Source organism: Pteropus alecto, unplaced genomic scaffold (genome assembly GCF_000325575.1).
Source record: "Pteropus alecto unplaced genomic scaffold, ASM32557v1 scaffold131, whole genome shotgun sequence".
Taxonomy (NCBI): Eukaryota; Metazoa; Chordata; class Mammalia; order Chiroptera; family Pteropodidae; genus Pteropus; species Pteropus alecto.
The window spans coordinates 2,325,044-2,341,464 of NW_006434709.1; the positions used below are offsets into that span (position 1 = coordinate 2,325,044).

General features: G+C 40.5%; 1 protein-coding gene across 3 annotated transcripts in view; it reads right to left on the minus strand.

Moving 5' to 3' along the window:
- The window catches only part of ANXA4 (annexin A4), a 54,127-nt gene that overhangs the window by 19,222 nt on the left and 18,484 nt on the right, over positions 1 to 16,421 (minus strand). For 2 of the 3 annotated variants that reach the window (XM_015587634.2, XM_006909520.3), the window contains 4 exons: positions 13,451 to 13,502; positions 6,268 to 6,355; positions 2,529 to 2,623; positions 192 to 305 (listed from right to left, as the gene is read on the minus strand). In XM_015587634.2, the coding sequence (XP_015443120.1) occupies positions 192 to 305; positions 2,529 to 2,623; positions 6,268 to 6,355; positions 13,451 to 13,453 (300 nt within the window). In that variant the 5' untranslated portion in view covers positions 13,454 to 13,502. The remainder of the gene's footprint in view (positions 1 to 191; positions 306 to 2,528; positions 2,624 to 6,267; positions 6,356 to 13,450; positions 13,503 to 16,421) is intronic. The other variant, XM_025045144.1, reaches the window with a different exon arrangement.

Consider the following 16,421-nt stretch of genomic DNA (forward strand, 5'->3'; position numbering starts at 1 on the left):
ATTTAGTAACTTTGGAAAATAACTTTTACATTATAATTGCTATAGCATAATGTCATTTTTTTGAAGTTGTCATAAATTAAGGAAAATCTCCTATCCCTTATCCTCCACACTCTTAGAGGGCCTTTGTCACAGTTGCTTGAGAAAGTCTGTCAGTATTTGCACTAACAGCACAAGAGAGGAGAAGCACAAACCTTCATGGCCCTTCGCAGCTCCTGCACGTCGTACAGCACAGTGGGCATCATCATCCCCACAATCACACGCTCGAAGTTGCCACTCAGTTCCGACTTCAAGTCATCTATCAGGTCCTGCAATACAACAAAGCAGCTTGCTTAATGTTACAGTAACTTAAACTAGCCATTCTCACAGTGTGGTCCTTGGTGTTTCCAAGACCCTTTCTGGGGAACTTCAAGGTCAAAATTATCTTCCTAATAACACCAAGACACGACTTTTTCACTGTCATTCTCTCACATTGTACAGTGGAGTTTTCCAAAGGCTACTTGCTATATCTACGTATCTACAATAATATTTAATGGCTATTAATATGCTCCTCCCTTTTCCAACTACCTATCTGTATAAAACCAGGTTTTCTTCATATACTTCAACCAAAATCACCTATTACAAACTGAATGCAGAGGCAGATAGGAGAATCCAGCTGTCATCCATTAAGCCAGATGTTAAAAAGAGTTGGAAAATGTAAAACGATAAAAACTTTCTTACTAAAAATTTTTTATTTTGGAATATGTGGCTATTTTTCATAAAAATGTTATATTAACATGTGATGGATTTTCGTTTTCTTAATGTTAACAAATACATATTTTAAAATGTTCTCAATTTTAATTTCTAATATAGTAAACAGCAATATAAGCCACAAAAACAAAAAGTCCTCGATGATTTAAGAGTGTAAAGGGGTCCTGAGATCAAAAAGTTTGCAGACACTAACTTAAATGTATTTGCTTCCTTAACAATATCACCTGAATATACTTCCAAGTCAATATTGATCTATGACATTTTTAAGAGCTGCAGAAATTTCTATATCTAGATGCAAAATAATTGCTTTACCCACCCCTATTTCTATCTTTCTACTGTTACATACTTAGGCATTTAGTTGTATCTTTGAAATCATTCACAATTATTTCTTAAGGCTCAATTTCTAAAAAGAAATGTAATTATTTAGACAAAGGACCAAATTCTAAAGTCTTTTATTCACATTTCCTGCTAGAACAGGTTAGAGAGTTTAAGAACCTGCTTAAGAGCAACCAACCAATATGGAGCTGAGCTGCTATTCAAGTCCAGATCTCTGATCCTTACTAACCTGATTCCATAACATGGTATTTCAATCTGTTGTGCATAGTTTTATGTTACATCCACACATCGAATGAATGAACAAATAAATTAGTGCTTAATCCATTAATGTTGGTTATCTTAAAAAACTGCCATTAGATTAGCTTAGTTCTAAAGTGAAATAATCAACACCGAATGTGTGTGGCAACAACTTTTAGGACTCTAGTTCATAAATCACAAGCACATTCGTGCCTATTTGTGCTCATTATATTTGGGCAGGGGTGGGGGAGGAGTGATGAAGACAGGTTTAAAATGCCCAGAAGATAGTCCGAGCTACTAATAATCCCATTCTCTACTGGGGTGCCCAGCCAAGGTTCACCAAGCAGGTGCTCTGGCGAGCAGCTGAGCTAGCCTTGTCCACCCAGCAGTTTAATGTCAGTCTTTGGGAAGCAGCCACAGTCTGACTGGCTACAGATATCTTAATGAGAGAAATACTTATCAGAGTTCCTGTACTCTGAAACTGGAGACACTCATTGATGTTTCCTCAATAAAAAGATTCTTGCCAATCACACAGATAACTTTTCAGTGATGTTGAAAGATTGGGCGTAATAACGCTGGTGAGTCACTGAAATGGAGACAGAGAAAGGGTTCCTGAGGGGTGTGGGATTCAAACTGGAAGAGGAAAACACGGTGAGTGTACAAACTCTGAATGCATAAGCTAATAAATTACACACACGTACACAGACAGATAAGTCCCATTCTAGAATCTGATGGGGAATTGAGGATTATCAAAGGAATGAATATATGCAATGAATGGGTTTATATGAAAGAGTTGGAATAGACTTTAAATCCTAGAACAGCCTATTTAAAATAAACTGGATTTAAATATTTTAGTCAAGCTGGATTTAAGTATTTTAGACCAATTCATCCACAGTGGCCTAAAAGAAGCCTATTCAGGGTCAGGGAACCAACACAGGAAGCTCAGCCCTGCCTGGTGCTCAAAAGGGTGCTGGTTGAGTCTGTTCGACAACGCAGTCCCTGTGAGAACTTGGGTGGGAAGAGTTCAAGCTTGGCCTTGAGCTCTGTGAATCAAGAGCTCCTGAAATCACTCCTTGCTAAGGACAATTGAGGGAACATGGTGAAAGCTTTTTTCTTTTTTCCAAGAACATCTTTAAACAAGGAAAAGAATAAGTTTTTAAAAACACAGGGCCACTTCAGAAATCAAGTTCAGACAGACTGTGGCATACCCTGCCGATGGTGGTTTTGTAGGCTGTCCTGATCTCCTGGCGCTGGGCTGTGTTGCGGTAGGCGAGGACACTGATAATGGCGTCTTCATCGGTGCCTGGCAATGGAGTGGAGACAGTGAGTGAGTGTGATTTGAGAGAGGAAGGAGAAAATGGGCCTCTGCAGAAACTGGAGTCACCCAAACACATGCTGAGAGCTTTCCAAGAAAAGAGAGTTGTTCAGAGGGTTTGTCTATTTTTTGGGCAACAGACACTGGATCTGAGTCTTAGCCTATTCTTTAATTAGCTGTTTACCACTGAACAAAATAGTTAACTTCTCTGAGCATTAGTTTCCTTATCTATAAATGTGAGTTATCATGATCATAGGGCTGCCGCAAGTGTTAAAAAAAAGGAGAAAGTGAATTACTTAGCACAATGCCCAACACTTACTAGCCCATAAACGTTGACTGGGACCATGCTTTCCCCATCCTGTGCAGTTCTTATTGTGTTTTGGATCTCCTGTATCTATTCCCATGTTCTTGCCTTTTCTCTCATTTTTCATCTCAATCATTTTCTCTGAATTCTGAAACAATTCAAATCTGTCTTTTAATTCACTGATTCAGCGCTTTGCAGGGTCTAAATTGGCTGTTCACTGCATTCACTGAGTTTTAATATCTGTAATTGTGTTTTTCACTTCCAAGCCCTCTTTCCTTATCTCAGATGGTTCCTTTTTTATAACTGCCCATGAATTCCCAGGATGCAATATCCTACCCAAACTTTACGAGATGAATTACAAATTAGAAATGTCCTAAGTTCTGTTTGCCTGTTTCTTGCAGCAGCTTTTACTGGGTGGGGGGCAGAGAGGGTGCTGGTGGCTTTATTCTTATTTTCCAAATTGGTCCCTCGTCTTAGTAACGGCTAGCTATTCATGTATGTTTGGTGAGTTTTCTGTTTCTTCATTGTTTACAGTGTGCGGGGAGTTGTGATGGGTTACAGAATAGATTCTACTGAAATATTTTAGGAAGAAATGGAAAAATATCTTCGCTGGAGTTATTCTTTGCTAGATTAGAGGTCCTGAAAAATGTGAGGTGTAGGGAGAAAGCCATAGAACTTTAAATTTACATACCTTAGGGACCTATTCTTTGGTCTCTTAAAAAAAAAAAAAAAAAAAAAGAGGGTAATAGATAAAACTATTCTTTTCTTCCCAGCAATCTCTGCTGGGGAGAGAAAGTTCATCACCTTTTGCGTGCCATCCTTCTTCTATAAGTTTGAACCTATAAAGTAGCTTTGATTTTTTACCCTCTTTCTTCCTCTACATTCAAATTTCCTGCCAAGTCATGCAAAATCTAGCTCTATGATTTTTTTTTGCATCTGTCCCCTCTTTTTAATTCCTACCACTAGCACTCCCATTCAGGATTTCAGGGTTTCTTCTAAAACGACTATAAAAGTCTGCTAACTAGTATTCTAACTAGTATTCTTACCTCCTAACTGCTCTTTGCAAAGTTTTGCCAGATTCATTTTCCTATAAAGAAAAACTCGCAGTATCCCTCCCCTACCCAGGAATATACATCGGTTCCCCACCGTCTGCTGGATTTACTACAGGCGTTGCAATCTGGCATTTGGAACTCTTGATAACATCTCATTCACTACCATAAATATCCACATAAAAGGATACCAAGCAGCCAAATCCACTGACTTAGCTCTTGAATTACTGTACTTGACCCAACTGTATTGCACTCTATTCTTCTGACCTCCTTCACTACCAGTCTGTTGGTTTATGTCTCCCTAACCCCTCCATTTAGCATCATGATTCTGGCATTGGTTGTTTCCTGGCCTGTGGGCCATCTACCCCATGTCTGTGGTTCTGTAGGTCGTCTTCTCAGGAGCACCCCTAGGACTTCCCTTTGGTACCTGCCTTCTCAGAAAGCTCCCAATCAGCCAACTCCGGCTTTGCAAGCAACTCTTGCTACAAGCAAACCTTTCTATGTAATGAACTGTGACTCCCCTAGGCCTCAGCTAAATTGGAAAATAGGCCAATGCTCACACGCATCCCCTGGCTTTGCTCACACCATTCCATTCACCTGAGACACATTCTTTCTTACCTCTGTTAGTGGAAATGCAACTCATCTTCTAAGGCCCACCTCAAATTCTACATTCTCCAAGAACTTTTGCCTGAAGACTCCAAATGGAATGTGGGGGTTCAGATCTTCTCTCTGAACCCTGATGGGATCTGATTTGTGCCTCTTCCACCACTACCATATTATGAACAGGCCATCGTTATTTCTGTATATGCCTTAGCCACCTAGACTCCATGGACTAGCTAACCACAAGGACTAGGTTTCATAACCCTGGTCTCTTCTAACCATCCACCTTGCATTGGTCCCCACACAGCAGGCACTGAAAAACACAGGCTGTGTCAAATGTCTCCTGACTCTGATTTTGAGAATTCTGAATACCATGTGGTCCACATTCTGAATTATAGTGTTCTTGACATATACCAAATCATTAGGATAAATCTAAAAAAAAGACTGGGTGAAGTACATTTTCCATTTTATTTATGAAAAGGAGAAAAAGAGGCGATAGTTACATAGATTTAGAACAACGTTCTGTTCAGAGGTGGGCACTACGATAGCACAGCAGCTCAAACTCCAGCCCTGAAGTCAGACCACCTGGAATTGCCTAGAATCCCGACTATAACACTCACTAGTTCTGAGACCATGGGCGAGTTAGCAAACCTCCCTAAATCTCAACTTTCTTAGCAGTAAAACTGCTATCAGGATTAAAATAGATAATTCATGTAACATATCATGCCTGACACAGAGTAGAGCTTAACAAATGTTCACTGTTATTGATACTGTTGCTATTAGGAGCATTGGGGCTAAGTAAAATGAACTCTTCTTGAATAGAAAAACTGGGAACTAAGGCCTCATGGTCAAGATTTTTATCCAAACCTCAAGGAGATTCTAAATAGTAGATATAAGCCAGGGGTTACTTCTCTGGCTAAATGTCCTCCCAGGCCAGGAACTAGGCCAGGGTAGTGCACCTGCATGACTGTGCTCACCCGGCATGAAGCCTTTGCCCTTGGGGGCTAACTGGAGGGTAGAGCACTAGAAGACAAGCCCTTCTGGTCATGTACACACAGCCTTCTCACATAAAATCCCACACATTGCATGTCGGGCCTGCACAGCTGTGCCCATCACAGCCACAGGAGGAGGGACTCACGAGAAAGAATGTGGACTTAGCGTGGGCGAGCTTAAGCTCGGCTCTGGGCTCTGCTGAGTGTGACTCATGGCTCAGTTCTACTTACTATGTGACTTACTATGTGACTTAACTTCTCTGGGTCTCAGTTTCACATCTGCAAAGTGGGGCAAAAATAACAATAGCAAGAGCTGTTTTCACTAAATCACGGGGTCATTCTATCTATCCATTGAGATATTTGTGAAAGTGCTTTGTAAACCTTATGGCATTACACACCTCCAGCACTAATTGGAAAGCAAATAGATTTCTAAATTTTTAGCTATCGATTCATAGTGTTGTAATGCAAAACAGATTTAAATAATTGGGAAAATACAGAATGAATACATTAAAAATTCTGTAGTAAAAACGAATAATTCATGCCCTTCCATCTAATTGGTCCTGAAAAGCCAACTTGTTCCCACTGTGTTTTCTTCGAGTGAGACCTACTCATAATTGCCAGTGGACAGAGAATCCTCCATGTGTGTCTGTGACTCTGCACAACACACGCAGTGGTGGGGGCACTTACCGAGCCCTTTCATGGCCTTTCTCAGGGTCTGGGCATCTTCGGCAGCATTGAATCCTGAAGCAGCTTTGATGGTACCTCCTTTGGCCGCCTGAACACAAAGAGATTACTGAGAAGCAGCATCTTACTGACACGGAGGCATCTCATTGAGCAAACATTTGCTGAGCACCTGCCATGGGCCAGACAATATTCTAGGTGTTGGGGATACAGCAGGGACAATGATAGATGAGGTCCTTGCTCCCATGAAGCCGTTCATTGTAGTTTAAGGGGGAGAGAAGGGAGGGGCAGACAGTAAACAAGCCAATGAACAAATTTTTCACCAAGTGCTGGATGGTGAGAAGTGCTATGGGGCAGAAAGAACGGTCCTGGAGGGGATGCTCTTGAGGAATAACATTTAGGCTGAGATCTGAATGACATGAAGCAGCTGACCAAGGAAAGATCGGGGGGAAAAGATTACAGGCAGAGGAAACAGCTAAGGCAAAGGCCCTGAGGCTGGAACTAGCTTTTACCGGAGCAGCAGGACAGAGGCCAGTGTGGCTCAAGTTGGTGCACAAAGAAGACAACAGTAACGACAACCTATGCAGTAATCTTGTGCCTTCCACGAAAAGGGGGAAAAAATATCAAACCTGAATCTAATCAAGCTTCTAGAGCCAAATACTAACTTATAGTATATAGGAGAGGGATGAAAATGTTGACCCGCACCACAGGGTTGGAAACAAATAAATTGCAAGGGGAATTAGAAAAGAGAGATGGAGAGGAACTATAGCTAAGAAAAGGTTAAAGAGGCATATCAATAATCATAATGGGTGAACCTTATCTGGATCCTGAATCAAACAAACAGTAAAAAACATATGACATTTATGAGACCATGAGAAATTTGAACACTGACTTGATACCGATGACATTACAGAATCAGTGCTAACATTTTTAGGCATGGTAATGGTCTTGTGGTTCTGTTTTTTAAAGCATTTTTGTATTATACATACTGAAATAGTTTACAGATGAGATGATGAGATGTTTGGAAATTACTCCAAAATAATACAGGTTGGGGGAAATAAATGAAAATAAAGAAGAAACAAGACTGACCAAGAGTGAATAATTATTAATAGGTATAAAGGCACTCTTTTTAATGTTTGGTCTACTTTTGCATGTGTTTAAGCTTTTGCGTAATAATTTTTTTAAAAAAAGAAAGAAAAAAAGAAGAAAAGAGGGAGGAAGGAAAGGGGGAGAGAGAGAGAGGAAGGAAGGAAGGAAGGAAGGAAGGAAGGAAGGAAGGAAGGAAGGAAGGAAGGAAGGAAGGAAGGAAGAGAGATACAGAGGGAAGGAGAGAGGGAGAGAGGGAGGGAGAGGGAGGGAGGGAGGGAGGAAGAAAGGAAAGAAAGGAAGAAAAGAAGGAAGAATGAATCAGAGAAGTGGGCTGGGGCCAGAACAAGGCAGCCTTCACAAGCCAGATAAGGAGTTCATATTTTATTCTAAGTTCAGTGGGAAGCCACTGACAGGATTTAAACAAGGGAATGGAGGAAATGATCTGATTTACATGTTAAAAAGACCACTCAGGCTGCTGTAGGGAGATGCAGACACTACTTGAGAATCTGGGCCAAGATCCAGGGATATGATGTAAAACAAAGATGAAATAGAAAAGATGGAAAGAGACAGACTCAGCACATGTTTTGGAGCAAAGGCGACAGAACTTGCTGATGGACTGATGTGGGAGTTGAGGAAAGAAAAGAATCAAGTGAAACTCTAAATTGTTTCCTCTGAGCAGCTGAGCAGAGAGTGGTATCATTTACCCAGCTGGGGAAAACTGGAGGAAGACAACCAGATTTGGGGTGGCAGTCGAGAGTAGGATTTAGAAATTCTATTTTTAAAACATTACATTTGCAATATCCATTAAACTTCCCAGTACAGTTGCCAAAAGGACAGTTGGTTATACAATATAAGTAGAGGTCAAGTCTAGAGTAATATTTTAGGACACATCAGCATTTGGATGGTATTGGATGAGATGACGTAGGGAGAAAGTAAAGACAAAGAAGAGGGTCCTATGACAGCCTGGGCCTCTCCGGCAGCATAGGTCCAGCAGAGAAAGGAGAACTCAGAAAGGATGGCCAAGAAGGATTGGTCCTTGAGGCAAAAGGAAAACCTGGACAGTATGTTGTCCAGAGGCTGAGGAAGAAGGGAGTGGTCAGTACCTGCTGAGGTAGGTTTAAGAGGAGGACAAAGAAATGACGGTCAGATTTGGCAACAGGAAGGTTCCTGGTGACCCTGACAAGAACTTTTCCACTGGACTGGAGGAGAGCGAAGCCTAAGTGGGCAGAGGGGAGAATGGGAAACCTCATGAGGAGGAGACAGCAACTCCAGACAACAGAGATGATGATTAGTGTCACTGGAAATGATCACCATGCCTTAAAGACAGACTCTGTTGTCTCCAGGTATTAAAAAGTTAGTAAAACTGACCCCCTACAAATAAAGATTAAAAATTAAAGATATCAACAAGCAAAACATGGGTTAGTGACCAACAGGAACCATCTAGTTGGATTATGACTTAGAGATCACTGTACTAATTAAGATCCATGTGCCCTGAATATTACAAATGTATTTACTGATTCATTAACATTACTTGTGTAAATCAGCACAGAGAAATATACATGTAACTCAATATAAAAAATAAATAGATGGAGAAATTTAAGAAAATTACAGTAAAGCTAGGAGGGTGGGAAGAAAACCAAAATCCAGACCTTAAAAGCCTATGTAATTATGAGAGGCAAGCCACAGAAGCCAAAGCAAGAGGAATTTTAATCAATAATGAGACTTACTGTATCTATAAGAAGAGATCGATCTCCCCCAAATTGCCCTGTGTTTCTTTGTACTGAGTTTAGAGAGAGGCAATGGGCATTAGCAGAGCTCTTCTGGGCTTCCTGATTTAGCAGCAGAGGGTAGAATCGAACTACTTCGGTTTTTAATACACAGTATCTTCTCTGTTCACAGACACTAAGCATTATGATAACCCTTTAGCAACCTGTGTTGTAATATTCTGAACTGTTTTCTTGTTTTAAAAAGTACCCCAATTAGTCGTAGCCAGCGCTTTCTCCTTTCCCTTAATTTGTCAGGCACTGCCATTACCGTGTGCATTTTGACTGGCTAAGGCTGCACATGGGGAAGGATCTAAGTGATATTCACCCAGATGTCAATGGCATTCAGACCTATCTGGACACCCTCCTCTGTTCACAGTTGGTGCTGTGTGCTTTTAAGATGCTATGAGCTCAAAAGCTGAGGGTAAGAAGAGACAACCAAGGCTACCTGGGGCTGAGGTCACGTCAGCAGGTCTGTTTCTCCTGACCGTTTGGATAATGCCCCTTTTAGCATCTACAAGTGGTAGGATGTTATGGTGATGAGAGGGAATAGAACAGGGACATCACTATGAATTATTACAAAGGGAGAAGGATTTTAACTTACATAAGATGTAACAGAAATGTACCCTATAGCCTTGTGCCCATGATTCCAGTAAAATGTAATATTCACATGGTCAGCTCTGTCTCTTCTACATCACCTGGTGGGCAATGAACACTATAAAGAGAATCCCAGTATTTTGGGGGAAATTTGTGGGTCTTCAGGAAGGAGACATGGTGGGCTATAGTGAGAGGTAAGAAGCTTAGTAGGAAGGAGCACAGAAATTGGAGTGGGATAGACTCGACTTTGAATCTTGGCTTCAACTCTTTTTCTAGCTGTATGGTCTAGGGGAAATTTAATTTTTCTCACCTGTATATCAAGAATAATGGTATCAACCCACAGAACCGTTGTAATAATGACTTAGCACAGAACAAATAGTAAATTCTAAAACAAAAACTCAAACTCCGTGGCTACCATCATCATCATCATTAAATATGACTTCAACAACATCTCTGCAATAAGCATAATTGTGAGATTCTTACATTTATTTCTGTAAGCCTATGGGGTAATGCCAAAGCAAAATCCAGACTAGAGCATTTGTATAAGATGGCAAAAACCATGTAGAATAGTTCTAAAGCTCTCCGATGATTTAATTTGCTCCAGGGATGTAATATGGGACAATTAAAGGTATGGAGACTTTTTATACCTAAAGGCAGCTCTTTAGCAAGTCAGACTTGAGCTCTACGAGCTAGTCCACCTTGGCCTGGACCCACTCTGGCCCACATTAAGCTCATCCAAAGGTCTCAGACACCAGAGAGCGTGGGCCTCATTTACAGAAAGACCAGGCTTCACTCTTACACGTGGTGAGCATCCAGGACTTAGTCATCACCCTCATGCGCCTGACAGAGGAAAGTAAAAATCTATGAGATTAACTTCCATGGGCACTGTTATGGGTTGAATTGTATACCGCCCCCTACCTCCGCCTCAGGGGGGTGGGGGTGGAAAGATATGTTGAAGTCCTAAGCCCTAGTTCCTCAGAATATGATCTTATTTGGAAATATGGTCATTGTAGATGTAATTAATTAAGTTAAAATGAGGTCATACCACAGTACGTTGAGTCCTTAATACAATATGACTGGTGCCTTATAAGAAAATATTATGTGAGGACAGAGAAACACAGGGAGGATACCACATGACAATGAAGGTAGAGATGGGAGTTAGGCAGCTGCAAGCCAAGGAACATCTAAGATTGCCAGCAAACCACTAGAAGCCAGAAAGAGGCAGCAGTGTCCTACAGGTTTCAGAGGGACTGTGGCTGTGCCAGCCAATCTTTGTTACATGTTTCTAGCCTCCTGAACTGTGAGACAAATTTCTATTATTTTAAGTCACCCAATTAGTGGTACATCACTTTGGCAGCCCTAAGAAATTAATACGGGCATTTCATTTCTTTTCTTCTAATATTACTGGTAGTAATAAGCAAGTTGGAGATTTTCTGTCAAAATTCCAACATGGACTAAGTCAGCCCTTGGCCCCACCATGAGACAGCTTTCTTAGTCACATGTTTCAACAGTTCTTTTGGAACTCAAATATTGAAAAAAAAATTGGGTGCTATTCAAACACTGCATTCAACTTTAAAGCAAACTGCATTGTTGAGGGACATTATTATAGGATTAAAATTAATATCTAACAAGATGAATCGATAGAGGGATGTGCAATCGTAGTTCAGCTTATCAGTTGGCATTCTTAGTGACTCTTTTTTCCAGGAAAAAAATAAGCTCGGGAAATTTGTTCTTGTTAGCGCTAAAGTATCCGTATTGATTAAATTCCAGGGTATAATGTACCATTATCCATTCTGGGCAGGCAGGGGAGTCCACCCCAGGAAGGCTTCTGGTGGCAGCAGACAAAGGAAACAGAGAGGATGTGGGAAAAAATGACAAAAATGAACAGCTAGAAATAGGTGTTATATCACAATCAATGAAATATTATTCAGTTATTATGAAAGTAATGAAAATGATAAAGGTCAAAAAGATAGGAATACGATGTAATGGAACACTAATCAGCAAAAAAAAAAGAATAGAGGAACAAACTGCTGATACTTACAGCAACATGGATAGTCTGTAAAAAATATAATGCTCAGTGATAGAAGTCAGACACAAAAGAGTACTTGCTCTACGATTCCATTTATAGGGTGTTCTAGAACAGGCAAAACAATCACTATGGAAACAGCAATCAGAACAGTGGCTGCATTTCTGGGGTGGAGTAAGGAGCATTTCTGGAAGGCGCGGGAAGGAACTTTCTAGAGTGATGAAATGTTCTATCTTGATAGAATAGTAGGTACATATATTTGTCAAAACTTCTCTACCAATAACCTTAAGTGTCGTGCATTTCACTGGATGTAAATTAAACCTCTATAAAAAAAATTTTAAATACTTGAAAACAATAGCTTTTAAAACATGTTTTCTCTTTAGAATGAATCATGTAGACATTGTAGAGATCCACAATTTTTTTTCAAATTTAAGAAGAAAATTAAAACATCGACACTTCTACCATCTAGAGCAAATAATTTTAACAAGCTACGAAGTGTAATATAAACATGTTAGCAAAGCAAAGAATAGAGTAAATACATACTTAACTGCCATTTATGCTCTTATTACTTCTGTTTAAAAACTATTATATATGTAAGGTCTAAAATAAAATGATGGAAAGTAATTTGGAATTACAATATTGTGACTATTTTGTGTTTTTTCCTTTCCTTTAAAAATGTCCTTTATCTGTCCAATTAGTTAACAGTCATGATGGGAAAGATGAGAACAACTGAGGCAATATTCCTTGAGTGGAAAGCACATTAAATGGTCACTTGTTTACAATCATCACATGTAGGAAGGCTATGAGCTTGTTGAGGACAGGAAGAGTGTCCCATTAATTCTGAGTCCCCAGAACCAAGTACCACATCTGGCACAAAGTAGGGGCACTGTAAACATTTCTGAATAAATGTTCTTCTTGTCCAGGGACACTCAATTAACAAGAAATGGATTTTAAATTAAAGCGTAAGAGATTTGGGGCAGATGTGAGTACGCCTTTGACTGGTAGGGATGATGAAGAAAATTCTAGAATGTCTAACGTAACAAAAAAAATCTAAGAGTACATTATATTTGTTCAGGATAGTTTACACATCTATCTTCCTAATGGAAGGCTTCTAGAACTGGCAGGATCTCTAGTTGCTCTCCAGGTATAAGATTCTACTTCTATTATTTCCTCCCAGAAGAGCAGGGATCAGAATCATCTGCCTATTCAGACACCTTATTTGGGTGGGAGAAGGAGAGCAGATGGCCAGCCTCAGGTAGAGCCATGTTTGCAACTAAGAGGCTCAACTTCCACCTCAGCACTAAACTTTATGAGACTCTCAAAGGGATCTGATTTCTTGCCTTCTCAAGGATCAGATAACAGAGCTCTGAGGAGTCAGGTCACCAGGGAAAGCAGAAGGCAGATGACGAGTTCCTGTGGCTAGATACGCACTTCTTGATGAGTCTGCAACAATGAACATGTAGTGCTTCTGGAGAGAAAAAATTGCAACTTGTTTCTGTATCTGAGGATGTTAGAAGCATTCAAAGGATTCTCTTTGAATTAATTTTTAGGGTCAAATTACTCACCACCCTGAAAGAAATTTAAATGGTGCTTAAAAAAAGAAACTGCCTTATCATTTCCTCCTCCCTCCCCTCTGCTGAGTAAACAGTCCCTGAGTGGTATATCCTGTACCTGTCTGTGGTGGCACCAGGTAGGGAGAGGCACTCGCACTTACCATGACTGTGACACTGCGTCAAGATCAGAGTTCAGTCACACAAGCAGAAGTTCTGTGATAAAAGCAGAGAGGAAATGACTGTGATCAGGGAAGTGTCATTAAAATCATTAATCTGGAACACTTACAGTTTGTATGAAGTTAAACCACAGGGAACTAACACCTAATTTAATCAAAAGGCCATTTATTGATTAGCCAAAGGTACAAGGGCCAGGCTAATAATTAAAGAGCAACTGTTTGAACAGGCAAGCTTACTACACCAGCAAAATACTTTCAAAAATACATCCAATCACCAAATGTTCATAAAGCACCTCCACAACTGAGGCACTGTTCTAGACGATAGAGATAATATGGTGACTAAGACAAAGGATGTGCCTTCGAGGAGCTTACGGTCTGCCCAGAGAGATAGACAACAAAAAAACAAAAAAGTAAATAAGATAATTTCAAATACCAGTAAGATGGAAATACAACAAGATCATGGTATAGAAAAGGATGAGCACACTACAGCCCATGGGCCAAATGCCGTTCCTGTACAGTCTGCAAGGCGATAATGGTTTTTATATTTTCAACGATTGACAAAAAAAAAATCAGAGCAATATTTCATGATATGTAAAAATTATATGAAATTCAAACTTCAGTGTTCATAGACTTATTGGAGCAGTCACACTCACTTGTTTGCATGTCGTCTATGGTGGTTTTCATATTGTAACAGCAGAACTGAACAGTCGTGACAGAGACTGTGTGGTTCAGAAAACTGAAAATGTTTAATATCTGGCCCTTCACAGAAAACGTTTGCTGAACCCTGGGTGGGAGGATGATGTGATCGGGTTACTGGAAAGGAGCCGGCCTGGATGGGGCAATCAGGAAAGTCATCTCCAAGAAGATGACATCTGAGCTAAGACCTGAATGAGAAGGGTCTAGTCATTCAAAGTTCTGGAGGGGAACTGTTTCAGGCAGAGGGTGCAGTTAGTGCAAAGGCCCTTAGGCAGGAATAAACTTACTGTGTTTGAGGGATGGACTAAGGCATCAAGAACAAGGGCCGGAGTGGCATGAGCTGGGGATGGAGTAGGGCCAGGACCGTCTGTGGGGGCAGGAATGGGCGTCTCTTTCTCATTTGCCCAGAACGTGCTAGGGTAAGCCATTAGCAGCGCTTTTTGAGACTTTCATGGGCCTCAGCCACTCTGTTGTCTGGAGGCCCTGTTTCACATCTTATAAATTATCAAAATGTTCCCATATCCATCATTAACATGTGAGTTGGACTGAATTGCTGCTGATTGGTTGACAACCTGGCAGACACAGCTTTTAGGAACAAGGGCCCTCCCTTTGCTTCCATCTAGTTATGGACTAAATGACAATGAGTGAGGAGGCAGGGAAGGGCGACACCTCCCACAAAAGCCAGCCTCGAACACAAACACTTCCAGTGCTTTTGACCACTACAAGAAGTGGAAAGGCTGCTTGAGCAAAGCCTTCTGGAAATACTGAGAGTTATTATTCAATGGGCTCGAAATATTTTGCTAAAGGAAAATATGTATCATACTTGAAAACAGGGTGCTTTTAGTCAGACAATTTATTTTGAAACTTGGAGAGCACACAGCATAAACCCATTTATATAGAGACAGCTGTAGTATATTTATTATTTACTAGTACCGAACAAGTTTCTAAATAGATTAATGAATGCAGAAAATGGCACTCTATGATTCTTTCATTAGATATGAGATAATCCATGTAAAATTAATCCACTCAAATGCTTACTAGCACAATGTCTGGCACCCAGTAAGGTCTCAGTAACTTTTGGCAAGGATTGGGGAGGAGCAGAATTGTTGGAGGCCTCTTCTTAACTGCACAAAATGATCAGCCCCCAAAGGCTGAAAGGCCCTTCTCCTTGAAGCTCCCTGCAGGTCTTCTCACACTTCCCACCACTCTGCAGAGCCAAAGATTCTCTATGGGAATTCTCAGAAGGCCAACCTACAACTCCACAAACTGAACAACTGTGAACAGTTGCCCAGTGGCTCAGACTTTGTTTAGAGTTTGAAAAGCTCCTTTACTGCTCATGGGTGGGGCAAAATAATTAGCAACTGTGGCTCAGCTTTGACACCTGTAAAATTCAAATACACCAGGATTGGGTGTGGTTCAACTGACCCTAAAAGTATCAGGACTCTTCAAGATGAAAAGATGAAGGCTGAAGGGACCACATGTTTGCAGATGTCAAAAAAACCCTAAGGGTTAAGCTATATGTGGGAAACTGCAACTTCTTTATAAGAGCAGCACTCGACAAGAAGGGCTCATGGTAGGACTCCTGAAGATTTTAAGACACAGCTTTAGAGCAACTGAAAGAAAGCTGGAAACTAAACATAAGAGATCTATTCCAAGAGCAGTTGTGTAAGGGAGTAAGTTGTAAATAAGTTCAACCTATTTCAAGTAAGATTACAAAAATCTGCAGAAATAATTTATGATGAATTCATAAAGAAAAATTAGGTATGTTGAGAATACATCCACAGTTTTCCCGTTGAATGTCTAGAAGGGTAATTATTACACCATCCCACAAATTTCCCTATTGTATCACTGCCAGAAATTGACAAGCCAGGTGCTGACTCAAGTATAAAGTTTCTTACATCCTTATGGCAGGCTGCAGGTACGTGGAACAAGGGCCTCTCAGTTGAAGTACTATTTCAGTAGGCTATAGGCATGGAGGCAGCTGTGTGGCACATTCTTCCCACACCCCCAGAATTTGGAAAGCAGGCAAATTAGATTGTTCCCTGAGCATTAGACTAGGAAGATCAGCAAATAACCATCAAAACAAAGATACACAAACTCACTTCAAAGAGAAGGAATGGCTCCTGAGCCAAAGCCAACTTGCTGAAAAGTATTAGCCCATTTAAAGAAAAACTAGGTCCACTGGCAAAGCAAGCTCCACAAAAAAATCCTTGGAGAGGCTTACTCCGAAGTATTAGGATATCAAAGCTATCCTAAGGAA